We start from the raw sequence: 21545 nt of genomic DNA, 5'->3' as shown, positions 1-21545 counted from the left end.
CTGTTGGGACTGTATTGGACAGGTGATGAGCAGTGCCTGGTTTTCTCCGCACATGCCACTTAGAATTAAGGCCAACAATTTCTATCTTGGTCTCATCAGACCAGAGAATCTGATTTCTCACCATCTTGGAGTCCTTCAGGTGTGTTTTAGCAAACTCGACGCAGGCTTTCATGTGTCTCGCACTGAGGAGAGGCTTCCGTTGGGCCCCTCTGCCATAAAGCCCCGACTGGTGGGGGGCTGCAGTGATGGTTGACTGTCTAGAACTTTCTCCCATTTCCCAACTGCATCTCTGGACCTCAGCCACAGGCTCTTCTCCCCCGATTGCTCAGTTTGGCCGGACGGCCAGCTCTAGGAAGGGTTCTGAACGTCTTCCATTTCAGGATTATGGAGGCCACTGTGCTTTTAGGAACCTTAAGTGCAGCAGAAATTTTTTTTGTAACCTTGGCCAGATCTGTGCCTTGCCACAATTCTGTCTCTGAGCTCTTCAGGCAGTTCCGTGGACCTCATGATTCTCATTTGCTCTGACGTGCACTGTGTGCTGTAAGGTCTTATATAGACAGGTGTGTGGCTGTCCCAATCAAGTCCAATCATTATAATCAAACACAGCTGGACTCCAATGAAGGTGTAGAACTATCTCAAGGATGATCAGAAGCAATGGACAGCACCTGAGTTAAATATATGAGTGTCACAGCAAAGAGTCTGAATACTTATGGCTGTGTGATATTTCAGTTTTTCTTTTTCAATAAATAAGCAAAAACTTCAACAATTACGTTTTTCCCCCCCCTGTCAATTTAGGGTGCTGTGTGTATATTAATGAGAAAAAAAATGAACTTAAATGATTTTAACAAATGGCTGCAATATAACAAAGAGTAAAAAATTTAAGGGGGTCTGAAAACTTTCCGTACCCACTGTATTTAGTATTTGCCGCACGGTGGACGACTGGTTAGCACATCCGCCTCACAGTTCTGAAGACAGTTCAAATTGGACTTTGTCTGTGTGGAGTTTGCATGTTCTCCCTTTGCCTGCGTGGGTTTTCCCCAAAACATGCATGGTAGGTTGATTGAAGACTCTAAATTGCCTGTAGGTGTGAATGTGAGTGTGAATGGTTGTTTGTTGATGCGTCCTGCGATTGGCTGGCAACCAGTTCAGGGTCCTGCCCGCAGTTAGCTGGGATAAGCTCCAGCATACCCGCAACTTTGTACCTTTGAACCTGAACTATACAAATATTTAAAAACATTTTCATGTTATTTAGAATGATATAAAATTGGTCTACAAATTGTGTGAAAGGAACACAAACTGTACAAAACGGTAAAGAAATGACAGTTTGTTTCACATTATTGGCGTTAAATACTTGCCGTGTGTCTGCTGTCTTTTTACAATTTGAAATCATATACACATTTTTACATCCACATATTAGAACAACAGTAAAGCATAATTGTATTGCATGAATATATTATTTATTGCAGTGCTTCTCACAGTTCAAGAGCAATATTACTATTCAAAAGTCATGAATTCATGTTGTAAAGATAATATACATCCAGTGATAGACAACCCAGCAAATCCACCCATCCATCTATTTTCCGTACCACTTATCCTCACTCGGGTCGCCGGCGCACGAGACCCTATCCCAGCTGACTCTGGGTGAGAGGCAGGGTAGACCCTGAACTGGTCGCTAGCCTATCACACAACACACATAAGTAAACAAGCATTCACACTCACATTCACACCTACGGGAAATTTAGATTCTTCAATTAATCTACCATGCATGTTTTTGTGATTTGGGAGGAAAGCGGAGTACCCGGACTGGTTAGTACATTTGCCTCACAGTTCTGAGGACCTAGGTTAAAAAATCTGGCCCCGCCTGTGTGGAGTTTGCATGTTCTCCCCATGCCTGCGTGGGTTTTCTCCAGGTACTCGGGTTTCCTCCCACATCCCAGAAAGGTTAATTGAAGAATCTAAATTGCCCATGAGTGCGAATGGTTGTTTGTTTATATGTCCCCTGCGATTAGATGGCAACCAGTTCAGGGTGTACCCCGCCTCCTGACTGAAGACAGCTGGGATAGGCTCCAGCACGCCCGTGACCCGAGTGAGGAGAAGTGGCACGGAAAATGGATGAATGAATGAATGTTATGTTAGGAACAGAGCTGCTTTGCTTGCACATACTATATATGGTAATTCTATGAAATATTATATATATATATATATATATATGTATATATAATTGCATAATTTATATTGATTTAATATATATTAAAACACTTTAAAATGTTAATTCAATTTAAAAATATACATATAACGAAACGTAATTGTAAAAAAATTTTCATCAATACATGTTTATGTATTTTCACTGCTCTCTTGTGGCAAACACTATTATTGCATGTTTCAACTATTAATGTGCCTTCCAGACTTTTTTTGTGGCCTACTTACAATAGATATTTCAATAAAATGCATTTTAAATGTGATACGATTCTATGTTAATGTTCCACATAGCTTGTCCTTATTTCCTCTTGAACCGTCATGTCATCCATCATAAACCCTTGTTGTAGGTCACCACCTTGCAATCTGTTGCCATGGCGATCTCAGGCTCCAGGCGAGACACCTCAATCTGTGAGGAAGGAGAAAGAGAGAGATTTGAAGGTGAGATTCAAATTAGAAGCAGGGTGGTGGGGGTGATGAGAGGCATCATCTGGACTGACAGGGCTCTTGACAGGTGTTGTGCATTTGACTTGGAAGTTTAAGCCCTGCAAGCTTGAATCATTAATGTGCTCGTAATGTACCTGTGACATCTGCGGGAAGAGGCTGATGGCCACAGGCAACGACAGGCCGAACGTAAGCAGACACACAACGCTGTGGATGGGCAGCATCAGCCTGCGGTTCTTCTGCAGGAAGCGCAGCCTGCAACATACAGACAGACACTTTTTTTTTGTTTTTTGTTTTTTTTTTAAATAGAAAACGACCATGAGTGAGGCTGCGTGCGCACATCGATCCCTCAGAAGCCCGCAGTTATTTTGGGATCTACGAGGGGGGAAAAAACCTGCAGAGTACTCAGCTTCATCTTCTTATGTGAAACCACCTCAAGGTGCAATTATTCACAATGTTCCATTATTCATTAACACAGCTCACTGCAGGGCTTTATGAAGAACCATATATATTTAATCCAAGTCAGCGTAATATTAAAATCTGTGACATTATGTATAATTGACACAAAGACAATTAAACAACATTTTCCAATGTGAAAAAAAAGGTCCTATTTTATAAATATCTCAGTTCACAGATGCTATTGACATTTAAGCAGTGGAGGTCTTTTCTGATGGCCTAAACACTATCAGAAGCGCTGACCTACACTTCACACGTATTAAATTCTAATATATGTTCCATGAAATTGTATTAATTTATTCCCAAGTCTATTCTCATTTTCTACCATCTGTCTTGGCTGCATTGCTTCTACTACCTGTACAGTGGTGTCTTGAGACACGAGTTCAATATATTCTGTGACTAGACTTGTCACCCAAAAACACTCGGATCTTAAATCACCTTTTCCCATTGAAATGGGTGGAAATGCTATTAATCCGTTCCACCCCCCCAAAAAAACAATACATTTCTTGCAGTGTTTTTGATACAGAAAATAACAGTCCTTAATAATTTACTTTATAAAAATATATAGTTATAATATCATAAAATAGAATGTAAACAACTTGCCGGCACGGTGGGCGACTGGTTAGCACATCTGCCTCACAGTTCTGGGGACCGGGATTCAAATCCCAGCCCCGCCTGTGTGGAGTTTGCATGTTCTCCCCGTGGCTGCGTGGGTTTTCTCCGGGAACTCCGGTTTCCCCCCACATTCCAAAACACGCGTGGTAGGTTGATTGGGGACTCTAAATTGCCCGTAGGTGTGAATGTGAGTGCGAATGGTTGTATGTTTCAATGTGCCCTGTGATTGGTTGGCGACCAGTTCAGGGTGTACCCCGCCTTTCGCCTGAAGGTAGCTGGGTTGGGTTAGGCTCCAGCAGCCCGCGACCCTAATGAGTATAAGCGGTAAAGAAAATGGATGGATGGATGTAAACAATTTGTACATCATGAGGACTTCATTGCAGCTCCTTCTGGTCTGTGCAATTTGGCCACCAGGGGGCAGTATGATACTCCTATCGAGGCAAAAATAAGCATTCAAAACTATTGTGACTCAGTAAGCTGCTATAATAGTAACCATTTTTTTTTTTGCAGAGGATGAATATTATACAGTTGTGCCTTGAGATAGGAATTTAATCAATTATAACAATGCTCATAATTCAAAACATATATCTGAAATCATCTTTCCCAATGAAATGAATAGGAATGCCATTAATAAGTTCTAGTTCCTCCCAAAAGAAATTTGGGGGAAATATTTTTTTTAAAAAGGCAGTGGCATTGCTGTTATTTTTAAGTCAATATTTCAGTGTAAAGAAATTATACCGGTTGATTTGAGCTCTTTTGAATATTTCTGTTTTTTAGTTAAAGGTGACCCAAAGGTTATTGTTTTAATAATTTATAGGCCTCCAAGATTCAATAGAACATTTATGGAGGACTTTTCAGAACTGCTGTCAGTTATTTGTACTGACTACAACTATTTTGTCATAACGGGAGACTTTAACATTCATGTGGGCAATGAAATGGAAAAAAAACTCTCTGCTATACTCGACACATTCGACCTCTCTCAACATATTAAGAGTCCAACCCACACTCAAGGTCACATCTTAGACCTGGTCATCTCAAAGGATGTTGAAATTCTATCAATTGACATATGGCTATTTCTGACCATTTTTGTGTTCTTTGAATTACAGAGTCTTCCAAAAGTTCAGACAACCTCTATGTCTCTTCAGAAAAGGTACATAAATGAGAGTACTGCCACTAAGTTTATGGAAACCATGGCTGTGCCACAAACTGTGAATGCTGAGACACTTGATGAACGTTTGGATAATTTATCCTGGAAAATCTCAAATGTTATGAATGCTGTCGCTCCAAATAAAACTAAGACAACAATCTTGAGGTGACCTAGAACACCGTGGGGGAGTACAATGATGATAAAGACCTCTAAATCAAAGTGTAGCAAAGCAGAAAAGTAAGTGGAGAAACACTAAACTCCAAATTTCCTTGTTATTTTCGTGAAAAAATACAATCCATCAGGTTAAATATTAACACAAATCAGCAAAATGATAAAATTATATTACATCTGAAGCCACCCAGGAAAAACTCTATTACCATGTCAGAATTTGATACAGTTGATCAAAAAACTGTAGAGAAAACAGTTCAGCAGCGGAAATTATCAACGAGGTGTCTTGACTCAATACCATCCGACTTTTTCAAAGCTATTGCGAAGTTGTGCTAGCTGATTTGCAGCAAATAATCAATTGCTCACTTCAGTCCGGCGAGTTTCCTAAAGCTCTTAAAGTAGCTGACATTAAGCCTCTCATCCATGCTTTTATCTCAAGTAGACTTGACTATTGTAATGGTCTTCTGACTGGACTCCCTAAAAAGAGCATTAAACAGCTGCAGCTCATTCAGAATGCTGCAGCTCGGGTTCTGACCAGAACAAAGAGGTCAGAGCATATTACTCCAATTCTAAGGTCGTTACACTGGCTTCCAGTCAGCTTTAGAATATATTTTAAAGTTCTGCTAAATCACTCAACAGTTTAGGTCCTGAATATATGAATGAAATGCTAATGCGATATAAACCCAGTAGGGCTCTGAGGTCGACAGACCTGGACAAATCTGGACGACTGAAAACATGAATAAGAGTTTAATGCTATATCGCAACAATTCAGAACTAAATTGTTCTCGGTCTTTGCACGTTTACAGCACTAATCCTCCAACATGCATTTAGAAACAAAACACCGAAAGGACTTTACAGTCCCCGAAAAGATTTTAAATGCTGAACCCATTTGAACTCTGCTGCGAGGTCTCTAAGATCACTTCAAGAGTGGTGTCTTATAACATGTTGAAAATAAGTACGCTGTACAGTATTACAGATTATGTTATGTGGAGACAGCGTCTTTAGCGATGATTAGCATTCCAGTAGATGTGTTTATGTTCAGATAGACGTATTAGTTCTGCCCAGTCGGCCTCATTTCTTCTTCTCTCTGCATTTCTCTATAATAGTACTTTACAGTTTACTTGTGGATTCACCAATTCACTGATTTTTTTTAAACCTATCTGCCAGCATTTGGTGAAAATCTCTCGCTCTCTAATATAAAACTATTGCATTGGTGCCATGTGGTGGCATTTTGGTGCCAAGGAACTATTATGTAGTGCTTCACTGCCATCTTGTGGCATCTACAGGCAATCATAAACATTTTTGGATTACAAAACCTGCATAAAGTTTACCACACATTTGTGATTACTTTTCAACCACAGGGTCTGTGCTGAGGGAGGGCTAGTATACTTTGGATTCCTCAATATTGGTGTTCTTCATTCATTTATTTATTCAGTTGGCATTGCACTTGCTTTGAAAGACTTGATGCTTCCAAAGTAGGCAGACTGGCATCAGTGAAATAGGAAGACTTGACTGGCCAATCAGTGCAATGTCTACACATACACCATATCTTCCACTGTATAGTGGGCATAACCAAGAAATCATTGTTTTCCATGCAATCCACAAACATGGTTTTATGAAATGAAATTCACATATTGCCTGCTAACCTTACCTGACACACTCATAATACAAGCAGGAACAAATGAAAGTAATGATCAACGTTTAGCTAAGCTTGTTTTACATTTTTCTTTGTCGTTTTTTTTGCTTTTGTGCTGATTCGCTAGCTAACAACCAATCAGAGTGATCAAGTGTCACCGATGGGCGACACCCTTTTTGTGCTGATGACACGTCAGCCAATTCATGCAGCATGCACGCGTCACGTGATGCATATTGTACTACCAATGGCTTTAGGTCGATTTTACAAAAATTTTCTTGGTAACACTTTTTACTGTTGTCAAATAGGTAGTGTAGGTAAAATGTACCTACTTTACCTCAAATAATAACTTAAATTTTAGATGATTTACATGTATTATATTTACCACTCTCCATAATATTTTTTTTCAGCGTAGTTTTGTTTAAATCTTCAGGTTGACCAAAAATGTAATGCAATAATGATTGCAGCCAACCCTCCCCATTTGCAGTTGACTAAATAAAGGTCCCCTATTTGCGGAAATGGGGTATTTAAAACAGACCTTAGTGCTACAGTGAAAGGTAAACATTACCTGTATGGTTATTTGTTTTATTTTTATTACAAACTGTCATTGGTTTTTGTGACAATAAAAGATTACATTGAGTTAATCTATTAAACTACAGATGGACCTCATTTTCCCTCGCCCGGACGCGGGTCACCGGGGCCCCTCTCTGGAGACAGGGCCGGGATATGGGGCACGATGGTGAACATCTGGTGGCCGGGCCTGCACCCATAAGGCCCAGCTGGGCACAGCCCGAAAAGACAACGCCCTTTCCATGGGCTCACTACCTGTGGGAGGGGCCAAGGTAGATGGGTGCAGTGTGGGCTGGGCGGCGGCCAAAATCGGGGACCTTGGCGCTCCGACCCCCGACTACAGAAATCGGCTCTCGGGATGTGAAACGTCACCTCTCTGCCAGGGAAACAGCCTGAGCTGGTGTGGAAGGTTGAGAGAGGGGTTGGACTCTTTTCACTCTGGAGTTGCCCACGGTGAGAGGCGACGAGCAGATGCAGGTATACTGATTGCCCCACGTCTCGGTGCCTGCCTGTCCCCCCCCCCCCCCCCCCCCACACACACACACACTCACACATATAAATTCCCGGTTTCTTTATGGTTGTAACAGTGATATTGTCACTGTTGGGCGGAAACCTCCTTGTCCACATTTGGTCAATTTCATTTTTTTTTTTAGGGGTACTTGGTTTTAAAAGTTTGAGAACCACTGCTATTGTAAAAATAAATTAATATTACAAATATTAACATCCACTCATGTATCTTGTGTGCACAGCTGTCATACAGTAGATGCTGCTATTTCAGATGTTAATGTTAATCAGTTATTTGATTTTCAAGTTTGAACATTTCTTAGTTGGCCTCAGGCTGCTGCTCCCACTGAGCGCCTTGTTAAATTCTGGCATGTTGGGATTGACATGTTATGTTATTTTCATGGATACATGTATCTTTGCAGGATTACACAAATGTGTAACTGATTTGGACCAAATTTAGTAGAGGGTCTAAGCATTAGTCAAGGAAGAGGCCATATCATTTTGACATTCATCAATAATGGTGATAAAGTGTGGAAATTCATTTGTATTTTTAATACCATTGCCACACAAGGCATTTTCTTTAACTTTTTCTTTAATAAAACACATTTTCAATAGTACATTTGTATACAATTTCGTGACTTTTTCAAAATGTTGGGATTATGGATTATTTTTCTTTGCTATTATTATAATTATTATTACTATAAAATGTTCAAATGATAGTATGAATATAATTTTGTTTAAATATCAATTTTAAAATGTTTTATCTGCAATTTATTCAATTATTCTTCTGTTTTTCAAGTACTATGATTATTTGCATTTAATGTAAATTAGTTTATATATTAGAGGGTGTGCATCGTCTGTAGGTGTGAATGTGAGTGCGAATGGCTGTTTGTCTATTTGTGCCCTGCAATTGGCTGGGGACCAGTTCAGGGTGTGCCCTGCCTCCCGCCCGAAGTCAGCTGAGATAGGCGTCAGCACACGCGCGACCGTAGTGAAGATAAGCGGTTCACAATAGATGGAATGGTTGTGCGGCCTTGTGCAATCACATTATTTATTTTGCTCTCTCCTCTCAAAAACAAAAAAAAAAAATCAAATGAGTATGACAAATTCTAGGTCAAAATAATGGTGGAAAAATGTAATGATTCATCTTGGTCTAATTTATTTTACATCATAAAAATACTGGCATTTGAACACAGGTGTGTAGACCTTTTATATCCACTGTATAAGACCATTTCCTGGTGCCGATTTTGCCTTAATTTGTCATGTTATAAAGATTTAATGTATCGTTTGTTATTTTATAAAGATTGTATTTATTATGTTTTCGATTAAGTGATATTGTGATATTTTCTTGTGATAGTGATATTTTCTCATTCATATTATTTAGTGATTATTATTTTATTTGCTGTGCTCTAATTAAAAAAAGAAATAAAAATCAGAAGTTATTTGGCTACTCTATACCGACCTCTGTGTATGTGTACCAACCTCTCTAGATAGGACATGATGATGGGGGGCAGCACAAAGATGGGCATGGGGAGGACCACACGTGTGAACGCCGTCTCTGCGATGGCCTGCGGGACGACAGCATTGTGCACACGCTTCATTTCATACGCACATTTAATTCCCTCAGTCAGGAGAGCCAGATGGCAGCTGAGTGACGTGAGCGGGAAATAATTCAGTTCATCGGCCACCTTCGAAATTGGCACTTACATGCGTAGCAGCAATTTTGGAGGAGCCCACCACATTCCCATTGGCGTCGAGCACGTCAATCCCTTCGGACAGCTCGTTGTGTCTCATCAGGACCACGTTGCAAATGTTTGCACTTGCTGAGCAGAAAATTTGGAAAATGACATTAAATCACGTAGCCTATAATGCAAACGAATAAAGGGGTCAAATTTAGGGGTAACCGACTGCACAGAGAAAAAGACAACTGTGACTGTGACTTACGCTAATTCTGATACTTTAAGAACGTACCAACTGCTGGAAAAGGGACGAATCTCTGTATTAGGATTCTGGTGGCAGGACTCAGTTTATTGGCCTTCTGAAGAAGCACATTCAGTCCCACCTACCACACATTAAAAAATACTTTGAATACACATGACACTCAACATTGCATACATACTATATCTAGCCTGAATAGTTGCAATTTGCAAATTTGCCTATTCACTGGTATTTTTGGGGGAGGGAACATATTCTCCGTTATTTGCTGAAACACGAGCTTATTTGCTGCTTTTGTGCTGAGACCAAGGGCATGTCTCACATAAAAATATTGTTTTGGGACAATCTGGTGACACCATGGTGTCAAGCACCTATATTGAACTGATGGGAGACATTTATTCAGACCATAGGCTTGTCTAACAGGGGGGAAAAGTGCTTTGCCGCCATCTTGTGGCATCTATAGACAATTACAAAAGATTTTCGCTATTTGCGTCAGGGCGGAAATTACGAATAATTCCTTCAAGGTAGAGTACGCATTTTTCAAACTGCTAGCAAGATTTGAATGTAGCCTCACTTCAGCTCTCCGCCCCTCTGCCCTCACGTCTCCGACTAAAGCCGCACCCCTCCCTAACATGAATTGTATGTTACATATGTTTACGCTTGTTTTGTCTTATATCTGTCCAATTCTTTCTTTTTGACTTTTGTCAGCCAAATAAAAAAAGTCTGTGCGAGCCTGCTGTGTGTACAAAATGAGAGGCTGGTGTGTTACACACACCACATGCGCCCGTGTATGTGTTCAAACAAGTGATTGACATCTCTCCAGTAACACATTCTGTTTCTACAGTCTCTGATAGACTGTTCCTGTCACACCATGCCAAGTTTGATAATAGTCTACAGTCAGCATATACAGACAGTTTTACATATATGACAAAAAATTATGATTTTTTTAAAATTTAATTGCAAACACTACTTTAATACCATATTTTAAACCAAAAAATATAGAATCGGAGATCCCACCCCCTATCATTACCTTTTCAGGAACATTCTGAACATTTTGATTTTGTCAAAAAAAAGGTGTCACAGCCAAAACAAACACACACACCCTGAAAGACTCCAACAAGGCCATTTTTACTATTAAGTATTAAATTCACTTAAATTACACATGTATGATTACCTAAATTCAAACATGATTTTAACAATACCTAAAGTGAATTTAGCATGCAAATTTTCCTCTCCGGAACATTTTTTTACTCATCCGCAACAGTGGAACATATGGCCCGTAACAAAATACGGAGAAATCGGAACACTTGGCATCTCTGAACTACACTGAACAAAAACATCAATGCAACACTGTGTTTTTGGTCCCATTTTTTGTGAGCTGGACTCAAAGATCTAAACCCTTTTCTACATACACAAAAGGCCATTTCCCTCAAATATTGTTCACAAATCTGTCTAAATCTGTGTTAGTGAGCATTTCTCCTTTGTCGAGATAATCCATCCCACCTCGCAGGTGTGGCATATGAAGATGCTGATTAGACAGCGTGATTATTGCACAGGTGTGCATTAGGTTGGCCACAATAAAATGCCACTCTGAAATGTGCAGTTTTGCTTTATTGTGGGTGTCTGGGGGTGAGAAAACCAGTCAGTAACTGGCGTGACCACCATTTGCCTCACGCAGTGCAACACATCTCCTTCGCATAGAGTTGATCAGGTTGTTGATTGTGGCCTGCGGAATGTTGGTCCACTCCTCTTCAACGGCTGTGCGAAGATGCTGGATATTGGCAGGAACTGGAACACGCTCTCGTATACGCCGATCCAGAGCAACCCAAACACACTCGATGGGTGACATGTCTGGGGAGTATGCTGGCCATGCAAGAACTGGGATGTTTTCAGCTTGCAGGAATTGTGTACTGATCCTTGCAACATGGGGCCGTGCATTATCACGTTGCAACATGAGGTGATGGTCGTGGATGAACGGCACAACAATGGGCCTCAGGATCTCGCTACGGTATTTCTGTGCATTCAAAATGCCATCAATACGGTAAAATGCAGCTGTGTTCGTTGCCCATAACATACGCCTGCCCATACCATAACCCCACCACAACCATGGGCCACCCGATCCACAACGTTGACATCAGCAAACCGCTCACCCACATGACGCCACAGATGCTTTCTGCCGTATGCCCTGAACAGTGAAAACCGGGATTCATCCGTGAAGAGAACACCTCTCCGACGTGCCAGACGCCATCGAATGTGAGCAATCGCCCAATCAAGTCGGTTACGACGACGAACTGCAGTCACGCCGAGACCCCGATCAGGACGACGAGCATGCAGATGAGCTTCCCTGAGACGGTTTCTGACAGTTCGTGCAGAAATTATTTCGTTATGCAAACCGATTGTTGCAGCAGCTGCAGGGTGGCTGGTCTCAGACAATCTTGGAGGTGAACATGTTGGATGTGGAAGTCCTGGGCTGGCGTGAGTACACGTGGTCTGCGGTTGTGAGGCCGGTTGGATGTACTGCCAAATTGTCTGAAACGCTTTTGGAGACGGCTTATGGTAGAGAAATGACAATTCAATTCACAGACAACAGCTCTGTTGGACATTCCTGCAGTCGGCATGCCAATTCCACACTCCCTCAGAACTTGGACATCTGGGGCATTGTGCTGTGTGATAAAATTGCACATTTCAGAGTGGCCTTTTAATTGTGGCCAGCCTCTGGCACACCTGTGCAATAATCAAGCTGTCTAATCAGCATCTTGATATGCCACACCTGTGAGGTGGGATGGATTATCTCGACAAAGGAGAAATGCTCACTAACACAGATTTAGACAGATTTGTGACCAATATTTGTGTATATAGAAAAAGTTTTAGATCGTGGAGTCCAGCTCACGAAAAATGGGAGCAAAAACAAAAGTGTTGCGTTGATATTTCTGTTCAGTGAATGATCCCAAAAACAATTTAATACCATTTCAAAATCATTTTACAACATCCATCCATCCATTTTCCGTACTGCTTTTCCTCACTAGGGTAGGGGGCCTATTCCAGCTGACTCTGGGATAGGGCTGATCGCCAGCCAGTCGCAGGGCACATACAGTATAAACAACCATTCACACTCACAGTCAAACCTATGGGCGATTCAGTCATCAATCAACCTACAAAGAATGTTTTTGGGATGTGGGACGAAAGCGGAGTACCCGGAGAAAACCCACGCAGGCACGGGGAGAGCATTCAAACTCCATAGAGGCGAGGCCGGATTTGAACCCAGGTCCTCAGAACTGTGAGGCAGACGTGCTAACCAGTTGTCCGCATTGCCGCGCATTTTACATTATTACCCTTAAAAATTAATGGTTTACAGATTATTTGATTTGAGAAACGAAAAATGCACTGGACATGCGCATGTATATTATTTACTGATTGATTGATCAAATGATTGATTTGAACAGATAGATAGATAAAGAAAAAAACATGCACTAACAACTCAGGCTAAACTTAGCCCCTCACGGACACACAAAGCTTGTCTTTGTCGTGACGTCACTTCAATACTTCTTTGACACCAATTCCTATTTAGGTAGGGCTTTGGTAGCATCTTGTGGCATCTTATGATGTTTCAGAAAAAGCACAAAAACCTCAAATAGATGAGTTTTTTCAGCGAATAACTGGTGATAGGTTCCAGAGAAAAATGCGCACAGGTGAATTTGCAAATAACAAACAGCATTTCAAGTAGTCTTTAAATAGTGTGGATGATGGTTTAAATGCTACAACAGAGACTCACAGCAATCGACACAGCACTGGTCACAGCTCCAAAATAACCTTGCAGGAATCTGGATGTTGGTGTTGGCTGAAAAGGATAACAACAAATACATGGATTTCATTTTGAAACGTATCATGAGTGCAAATCCAGAATTGTGTTGTTTACCTTTGAGGCATTGCGGTTGGCGTAGTTGACACAAGCATTGTGACTCTGATTCAGCCACTGGAGGAAAGGAAGGACTTGTGACCAAATGTCGGACGGACGGAGGGACCGACAGTCAGACAGACCGCGAGATAGATAGACACGGACCGATTTCACAAGATGTGATATTTTGACGGACAGGCGTATCAAGAAATAAAAACAAATGATTTAAAATACAGCTCACCATTACACAAATTCTGGTTGTTGTAATTTGTGAGAGTCCTGTCACCTGTGCATGTTTTTCTTCAACAAACCGGCCGGTCTCATCTTGTGTTTCATACCATGGCATGTTGTAAGGTGGGACATCGTAGACAGGCTTAAAAAAAACTATGCATTTCTCTCTTACACGGTTTCTATTTCACGTGTGCTTTTATTATAATTGAGGATAGACATATTTCCAGGTTTGTAGCATCCATACAGCTGTATAAAATGACTGCCGTGTCACGAGTGTCGTAATGTTGTATCAAACGACTTCTATGATAAATGAAGTTCTCGTTAGCATTTGCCATGCATTATTAGACAACACATTTTGGCAATGAAGATGGAGTTTCCCTTCGCGCCACTGACCTCATTCCTCCTTGCCAGTCCCAAGGTCCCGCCGGTAGGAAACTTTTAAAGTGGCGTTGATCCAGCTACCAAGGCTAACCGGCATTCTCATCAACCACCAGCTTTTTATTTTATTTTTTATTTTATTTTTTTTGTGTACTCTTGGACCCGCGCAGATGTGTGACGACTGTGTTTCTTTGTTGGCTGTACAGTTCACTGCTTCGCAAAGCAATAATAAACAATGCTGCAGAATTCTGTGGGGTTTTTTTGTGTATTGGAAAGCCCTCAGAATGGCTATTGTTTTTAGGTGTATGAATAATAACGATGACAAACCAAAGCAATTTCAATAGGGTCGTAATAAATAGTAAGAAATAGAAAGAGGAAGATTTAAAAGGACGAGATGGAAACTTGAAACATGAATGCAATGTTAAGGATATGCACGTTTGTTTACCTGCCAAATAATGGTGGACACCACAGTCTGATTCGGCAGAAGAAGGCCGATGACCTACAGCAGATGAAAGTCAGAGAAGACGAGCTTATTTTGGAACAAAGTTAAGTCCAAAATGTATCTTCTCTCGTCCAAAAAATGAGCATGAGAATGACATCAGTGGTTAGCTGAAGCCCGTGATGAAAGAAATAACAACACATGACTTACAATGGGCGTTCCGAATGGTACGTAACCTGCGCAGGCCAGAAAATAAACAACACTGAGCAAACAGAAGGAAAAGAACATGAACGACTTCTGGAAAGATCTTCATTTTCTCGTACCTGACATTCGGAACGGCATGAAGATCTTGTCGCCTGTGTCGGGATGAATGATGGCCTGAGATGACACCATGACAGGATGACATCATCAACATGTAATTGGCCCAATAATCCTTGAGGGACCTTACCACTTAGGACTCACCTGTTTGATCTTTTGGGCTTTCCACAGCTTCATGAAGCAGGGAAATGGAAGCATATGTACATCTTAAATTAAGCAGGAACAAGTGTGTATATTTCTATTAAAAAGCTAATCCTGTGTCACTTCCACCTGATGAAGACTCACCTGAAGATTGGAGATTCCTGGTGGGAGTGTTCCATGTTTAAAGTCATCCAGGAGACTGATGCTCTCTTTAAGTTGTTTCTACATTCAATAAAATGACAAAGAGATGGTGCTTTGGTAAAATGTGCAAAAATATCTTACATTGATTTATTTGGGAGGGTTTCGCTTCACTTTATCCCACGTAAGAAAAAAGTAGATGTTCTAGATTCAGTCTGACAAAAAATAAATACATAAAATTACCGATAAAGGTAGTCTTTAGAAAAATTTAGTATACTTCCGCAGGTAGAGTTATAAGAAAGCCAAGGACTCTAAAACTCAACAATATTGTACTTCATTAAAAATTTTTTAGTGATAACATAATTAAATAGAATGTAAAAAACTTTTTGCATCATGATTAATTTTGCCGACCGAACTGCAGGATAATGTCGTCATACAAACAAATGAATTAAATCATATCAAATTTATTTATATAGCACTTTTCCTACATCAGAATCCAACAATAAGTGCTTTACAGAAAAAAAAAATAGACAATTAAAATGGCAAGAAACACAAGACCTACCACTCCCACCCCCATATACAAACACAAAACACGCCCACATGAACACACAAACCCATGCATACACACACATAGCACATCCAGATTATTAATATAGAGACATCGTGACTGTGCGTGTGCGTGTGTGTGAAAATTCTGACTATTACAGCAGCGTTCCTAAAGAGAAGACAAACTAATAATAATTATATTTATTATAGTAATAAAGCAGACTTATTATCTGTTTCCCCCAAATAAGACATTTGCAAACATCATATTTTACTTTGAAAAGCAATTATCAACATTTTTGCTTATTTTCGGACGTGACAGACCAAACTGCTAACTGAATCGTAATGAATTTATGTTTGTGCATTTTTTGCACTGTCAAATTGAAATAATCTCCTGTTTTTTAAAAAAAGGAGGGATATTTTGCAAAGTTTTTTTAATCCGATTAATCGATTATTAAAATAATTGTTTGTTGCAGCCCTACTTTAAACATGTAAGCATGAGTAGTTGTTAAAAATATGTTTTCCACGCTATTTTTGAACAATATTATTTATTTATTGTTCTTCACTTTTGTAAAATGTGGATGGATGGAATTTTATTTTATTACATTACATTCTTAAGAGACTAATATTGCTTTTATGAGTTCAAGAAAGACGGCACGGTGGACGACTGGTTAGAGCGTCAGCCTCACAGTTCTGAGGACCGGGGTTCAATCCCCGCCCCCGCCTGTGTGGAGTTTGCATGTTCTCCCCGTGCCTGCGTGGGTTTTCTCCGGGCACTCCGGTTTCCTCCCACATCCCAAAAACATGCATTATTGGAGACTCTAAATTGCCCATAGGCGTGACTGTGAGTGCGAATGGTTGTTTGTTTCTATGTGCCCTGCGATTGGCTGGCAACCAGTTCGGGGTGTACCCCGCCTCATGCCGGATGACAGCTGGGGTAGGCTCCAGCACGCCCGCGACTCCTAGTGAGGAGAAGCGGCTCAGAAAATGGATGGACGGATGGAGTTCAAGAAAAAAAACTGTGGGCATGTAGATTTTATAGGGGGAGTTTATATTTTAAATACACAAACGTAACTTTACCTCAGATACAAAGAGTGTGCTTGGGTCGATGATGTCAACGAAATGTCTCAGCCGGCCGAGAAAGGAACCCTGGAACAGAGACACATTTCAACTCATCCAGTAGCAACACTTGATAAAATAGTTCATCAAAAGCCTCTAAAGTCTGTACGACATTTGAATTCAGAATTCCACCAAACATTTCTGGGAAAAAAATATGCGTCTTATGCTCAGCATTTGCATGCAGAGGGGGAGCCTTTTTAAAAGGTAGCTGGAGCTGAGGGTCAAGCATCCTTCTTTTTTTCCCCCCTTTTTTTGTGTGTTGCCTTCACTGTCCCCCGTCAGCTCTTGCCAACTGCAAAGCGTGAGTGCCAGCAGCCTGAACAGGCACAATAATAACGCCCAGAGCCCGTTTGGCAAACCAGATGGACGAAAACAAGGCAGCTTCAATTAGACGTCGTGGAAGATCATCACTACAAATAGGGCGGAACAAACCTTATTTGACACCATTTTAATGATCATTCCTGCAAATGACTGTCAACGACCTTCACGGCTGCTACTCAAGTGTAATAAAACACTCTATGATGCCTTCACTAGTCTCGCCCTCCCATGTTGTTGCTGGAGGAGACGGGCTCCATGCGAGGAGCCGGCTTTAATTATGCATGAGTTTCAGCTCTCTGGGGACAACACAACAAGGCTTGCACAGACATAGAGCAACACACTGCGCACACAAACCGAGGCGAGATTTAGCGCTGATTCAAGGACTGGCCTCATTTTTAGCAGCGACATGTGACAAAGTAAAAATGTGTCTGATGCGTACACAGAAATACAAATGTAAAAAAAAAAAACACAAAAAAGTGTTATATTAGTTTGTCATTGTCATTTGAGCAGGATTACACAAAAACAATTTCAACCAATTTCAATTTTGTGGAATGGTGAGGCAAGTGTCTTTGTAGTAGTTTGCATATAGTCACACGTACAAAGTACATCGTGCATGATCACATTACACAAGTGCATGGAAGATAAGTGAGGTCTTGCCTGAAGAAGAAGTGTCTAAACTTTTTTAAATGTTTACATTCGTGAGAAATGCAATAGAATTTCTTGCAGTACGGTTACCTAATGATTAGCAAGTCTGGCTCAGAGTTGAGAGTTTCAGGTTCAAAGCTCGGCTCCGACTTCCTGTGTGGAGTGGAGATGATTGCATGTTTTCCCCATACTTGCCTGGCTTCCTCCCACATTCCAAAAAAATGCACGTTAGGTTCATTGAAGACATTAAATTGTCCTAGGTGTAAATGAGTGTGATTGTTTCTCTACATGTGCTCTGCAGTTGGCGGAGAGTCCAAGGTATACCCTGTTTCCCAAAGTCCAGCTCTCCCGCAACCCAAACACTATAGAAAATAGATGGATATTTCCCTCAAAATGTTCTTAACTCCTGTTTCCATACCAGTGCTGTATTGATACGCATGGGTGTAACTCAACTTCCCCTAGATGTCATTGTCTCCCTTCTTTAGACAGCAAACTAGTTGAGTGTGCCTCACTGCCTCTGCTGGTTGCCAGCCAAGTAGCACACTCCATTTTGCCTCAATAACTTTTCAAAAGGATGAATCAATTCAACACATGCAGTAAAGTTATTAACAATCAGTTAATTGACCAATCCATTATCCATAATAATAATCCATCCTCATGCATGCTCAGGACACAACGAATATTGAATCAACCTGCACTGTCCTGTGTTGATCGAATAAGGCCAGACAAAGGATGTGTCTTCTTTGTACTTTGCTCAGTGGCGCAGAAGGTAAATAAATACCACAGGCTGCTGCTGAATCAGCGAAAAAGCAAGAATTTAAAACGTGACGGTCACTTTCATAAAGCTGACCAATGCAAATGTCACTTCACTTGGACCAATTTGCGACGATGAAAAACTGAGTAATGGGGTTCATTCAATGGAGGAGAGCTGCTCATCAATCTAAGGCAGACACATCAAGCTCTCGGGCCGCGGGCCGAATGTGACCCGCGCAGCAATTTCGTCCGGCCCGCGGGATCGATTTCAACTCAGAATGTACACGTAATTCCATGAGCAGCGTCTTTTTATTTGTATGAACTTTACAGTACTCAGTGTTGGGTTTGTGGGCATATGACAAACAGCCAATCAGGTACCAGTTCCAAAGGAGCCACTTGACGACTTATGCATCCGCTTGTGCATTTTAAGCATTAGTAACTGTTACTGCTAATTTTGGAAGCTCTGTTTGTTGTCCATTAAATCAAGATGAATTGCCGAAGAACTCGTGATTGTGTCCGCGCAAATCTGACTGCAAAATGTGAAAGTGACTGGCAAACGAGAAAAACAACACCGACGGACTTCTTATTTGATCGGCGGCAATGACGTCTACAGGAATACTTTTCAGATTCTTTTGGGGTGAGTTTTCATTAACGTGATCTGCGTTACATGAGTGTTCATTCGAAGTTTTGACAAAGATGAAAATCTTCTTTGTGGTTGTTACAGTGCAAATCTGACTGCAAAAAAAGTGTTTTTTGCTGTTGAAAATCACGTGAATAGGATTTGGACACAATAGAAAACTATATCGACGTGATTCATTACGATTATTCTTGTTGTCTTTGAAGTACATGAGTACATTTATCCATTTTTCTGTACTGCTTAGTCTGACTATGGTCATGGGTGAGCTGGACTGGTTGCCAGCAAATCAATGGTGTAATTCATTTTATCAATGTATCAATTTTTATTCCCATGATCTGGATCGATCTGCCTGTAAACATCTCGTCCTGTCACTTTACAACAAGGAGCATTTCGGCAGATAGTGAAAATGTTTTCAAACAAGACGCTTTATTGACGCTCTCAGTTGAAGTTTACTCACAAAACATAAAACAAACACCTGATGTGTATGTCGCCAAACCACATCAAATAGCTTGAGGAAAGTCGACTAGATTGATGCTACCACCTAATGCAAAACGTCATAAACAGCCTAACGGATATTTGACCACAAACAGTACAGCCACACATAGACAAACCATATAACAAGACTCGCAGGAATACATTCTTTATCCTCTGCAACAAGACTAATATAATTGCTGCTTATTTAGTCACTTAGTTGTGCAACTTCTCGTCGTTTATACTTGCAGGTCTATTTTAAACTGCCCCCTGGTGGCCAAGGCGGAGACACAAGAATGAGCACAACGTGAGGTTAAAACAGATTAATGGCATTTCCATTCATTTCAATGGGGAAAGATGATATGAGTGTTTTGGGTCGCAAGTGTGTTCACAGAACAAATGTAACACGAATGTACCTCCTTGACACCAGTGACTACTTTTCTAAAGCTTTTGGGCGTTACATAATGAGCACAAATTTCGTAAATAGGGGACTCTCAGCAAATAGCCGAGGATAGAATTAGTGAATAGTGAACTGTGTTCTAAACTTATTCATTTCATTTCATATGATGAATAAGACAAAAGAAGGTTCAATGTGCATTACAAGGGGAATCTGCCCCATCGGCCATTATTCACTTATTAATTGTCCGGACGTTCAATTGCGTGTTTCTGCCAAAAAAAAAAAAAAAAAAAAAAAGTTGTCAATTTGGAAAAAAATAAAAAATAAAGCGATCAAAAGTAGAAGCGGCAAAGTGGGAAGCATATCCCGAGCAAAACAGAGGGTGAGCAGGACGAAGGTGCTTGTGTACCCACCAGAGGACCCCTCCTCATCTTTCTCCATTACGATGAAATCAAATGTCACAATCAGATAAGAAATATAACGATACGGCTTACCTGGTCGTAGCGCGACCCTCCGAGCTGGAAAGCAGGACAAGCCGCAGCCTCCGCCATGACAACCCGGTTATTTTGTATTCATGAATCCGGAGCCCGCGGTCTTCAAGTACAGCTAACTCCTCTTCGTTGGTTGAAAGTAGTGGAAGGGGAGGAGAAAGAAAGAAAAAAAAAAAAAAAAAAAAAAAAAAGCTTGCTTTAGGACGCAAAACCTGCTGGGAAATGTAGTCCGCACGTGTCCGCCGCCGCTAGCTTAGCAACAGAGCGTGACTCCGCCTCCCAAGTGACTGCCGCGATCGATCGCGCTGCTCTGACAACATCTGACGGAGAGCCCGGAGATGTATAATAATATCATAAAACATTTCTGGCTCATAAAAGAAAAACATATGAATCATTTACCCGGGTACGTTCTGCTGCGGGCAGGTGCACCAAAATTAAATTAATGATTGTTTTCACACTTCTTTTCCAACCAGGTCATACACAAATAATGAGCAATATGTGTATATATATATATATATATGATGAGTAAATCATTTCGAAAAAGTTGGTGTGAAGAGAAAAGAGAAACTAAAGAAAAACTAAAAAACTAAAGAAAAAGTTGGTGTGAAGAGAAAAGAGAAACTAAAATAATGCACCTGAAACAAATATCCTTTCAGTAATTTCGTGTCGTTGTGACTCAGGGTTGGTCCCATCAGAGAGGCATTCACGTAATTTGTTTGGCACCATTTTTACTGATCCAACCTCCTCATTTTTTTTTGGGATCCAGGCTTGGGAGCGACCATAGCTGGGTATTGGGGCATTGGCCAGGAATCGGATCAGCACCGTTTGTACAGAAGGCAGCAGTTTGTGCCACTGCACCTCCAGTGCACTTCAATTATTCCAGAAATAACAACAACACACCACACCTTTTACATAATGCACATTTTATCAAAACCAGTAATTGCGTACAGCATGTCAGCTTGC

The 21545-nt window shown here is 40.8% G+C and overlaps 1 protein-coding gene across 2 annotated transcripts; it reads right to left on the bottom strand.

The window, feature by feature from the left end:
• Positions 1–2320: 2320 nt before the first annotated feature.
• On the bottom strand, positions 2321–20687 carry sfxn5b (sideroflexin 5b). 2 transcript variants are annotated; one of them, XM_061685893.1, is made up of 14 exons: positions 20586–20687; positions 16832–16900; positions 15215–15292; positions 15074–15100; positions 14935–14989; positions 14822–14847; positions 14618–14671; positions 13585–13641; positions 13441–13506; positions 9705–9795; positions 9441–9556; positions 9216–9301; positions 2778–2895; positions 2321–2605 (listed from the first exon to the last, which is right to left on the bottom strand). In XM_061685893.1, exons 1-14 carry the CDS (start codon positions 20640–20642, stop codon positions 2528–2530), a joined length of 978 nt encoding a protein of 325 aa, XP_061541877.1. In that variant the 5' UTR covers positions 20643–20687; the 3' UTR covers positions 2321–2527. The 2 variants fall into 2 exon arrangements, with proteins under 2 accessions (XP_061541877.1, XP_061541878.1); XM_061685894.1 differs by lacking the exons at positions 14822–14847; positions 14935–14989.
• Positions 20688–21545: the final 858 nt, after the last annotated feature.

This window comes from Phycodurus eques, chromosome 9 (assembly GCF_024500275.1).
Source record: "Phycodurus eques isolate BA_2022a chromosome 9, UOR_Pequ_1.1, whole genome shotgun sequence".
Lineage (NCBI taxonomy): Eukaryota > Metazoa > Chordata > Actinopteri > Syngnathiformes > Syngnathidae > Phycodurus > Phycodurus eques.
This window is presented reverse-complemented; position numbering and strand designations above follow the sequence as displayed.

What these genes read in the sequence shown, in the direction of transcription:
- sfxn5b (XM_061685893.1), bottom strand. Translation starts at nt 20,642, where the DNA reads ATGGCGGAGGCTGCGGCTTGTCCTGCTTTCCAGCTCGGAGGGTCGCGC. An exon ending in GCACACTCTTTGTATCTGAG is followed by an intron (nt 15,293 to 16,831) that starts GTAAAGTTACGT and finishes TATTGAATGTAG; the next exon opens with AAACAACTTAAAGAGAGCAT. An exon ending in CCAACCGCAATGCCTCAAAG is followed by an intron (nt 13,507 to 13,584) that starts GTAAACAACACA and finishes TATCCTTTTCAG; the next exon opens with CCAACACCAACATCCAGATT.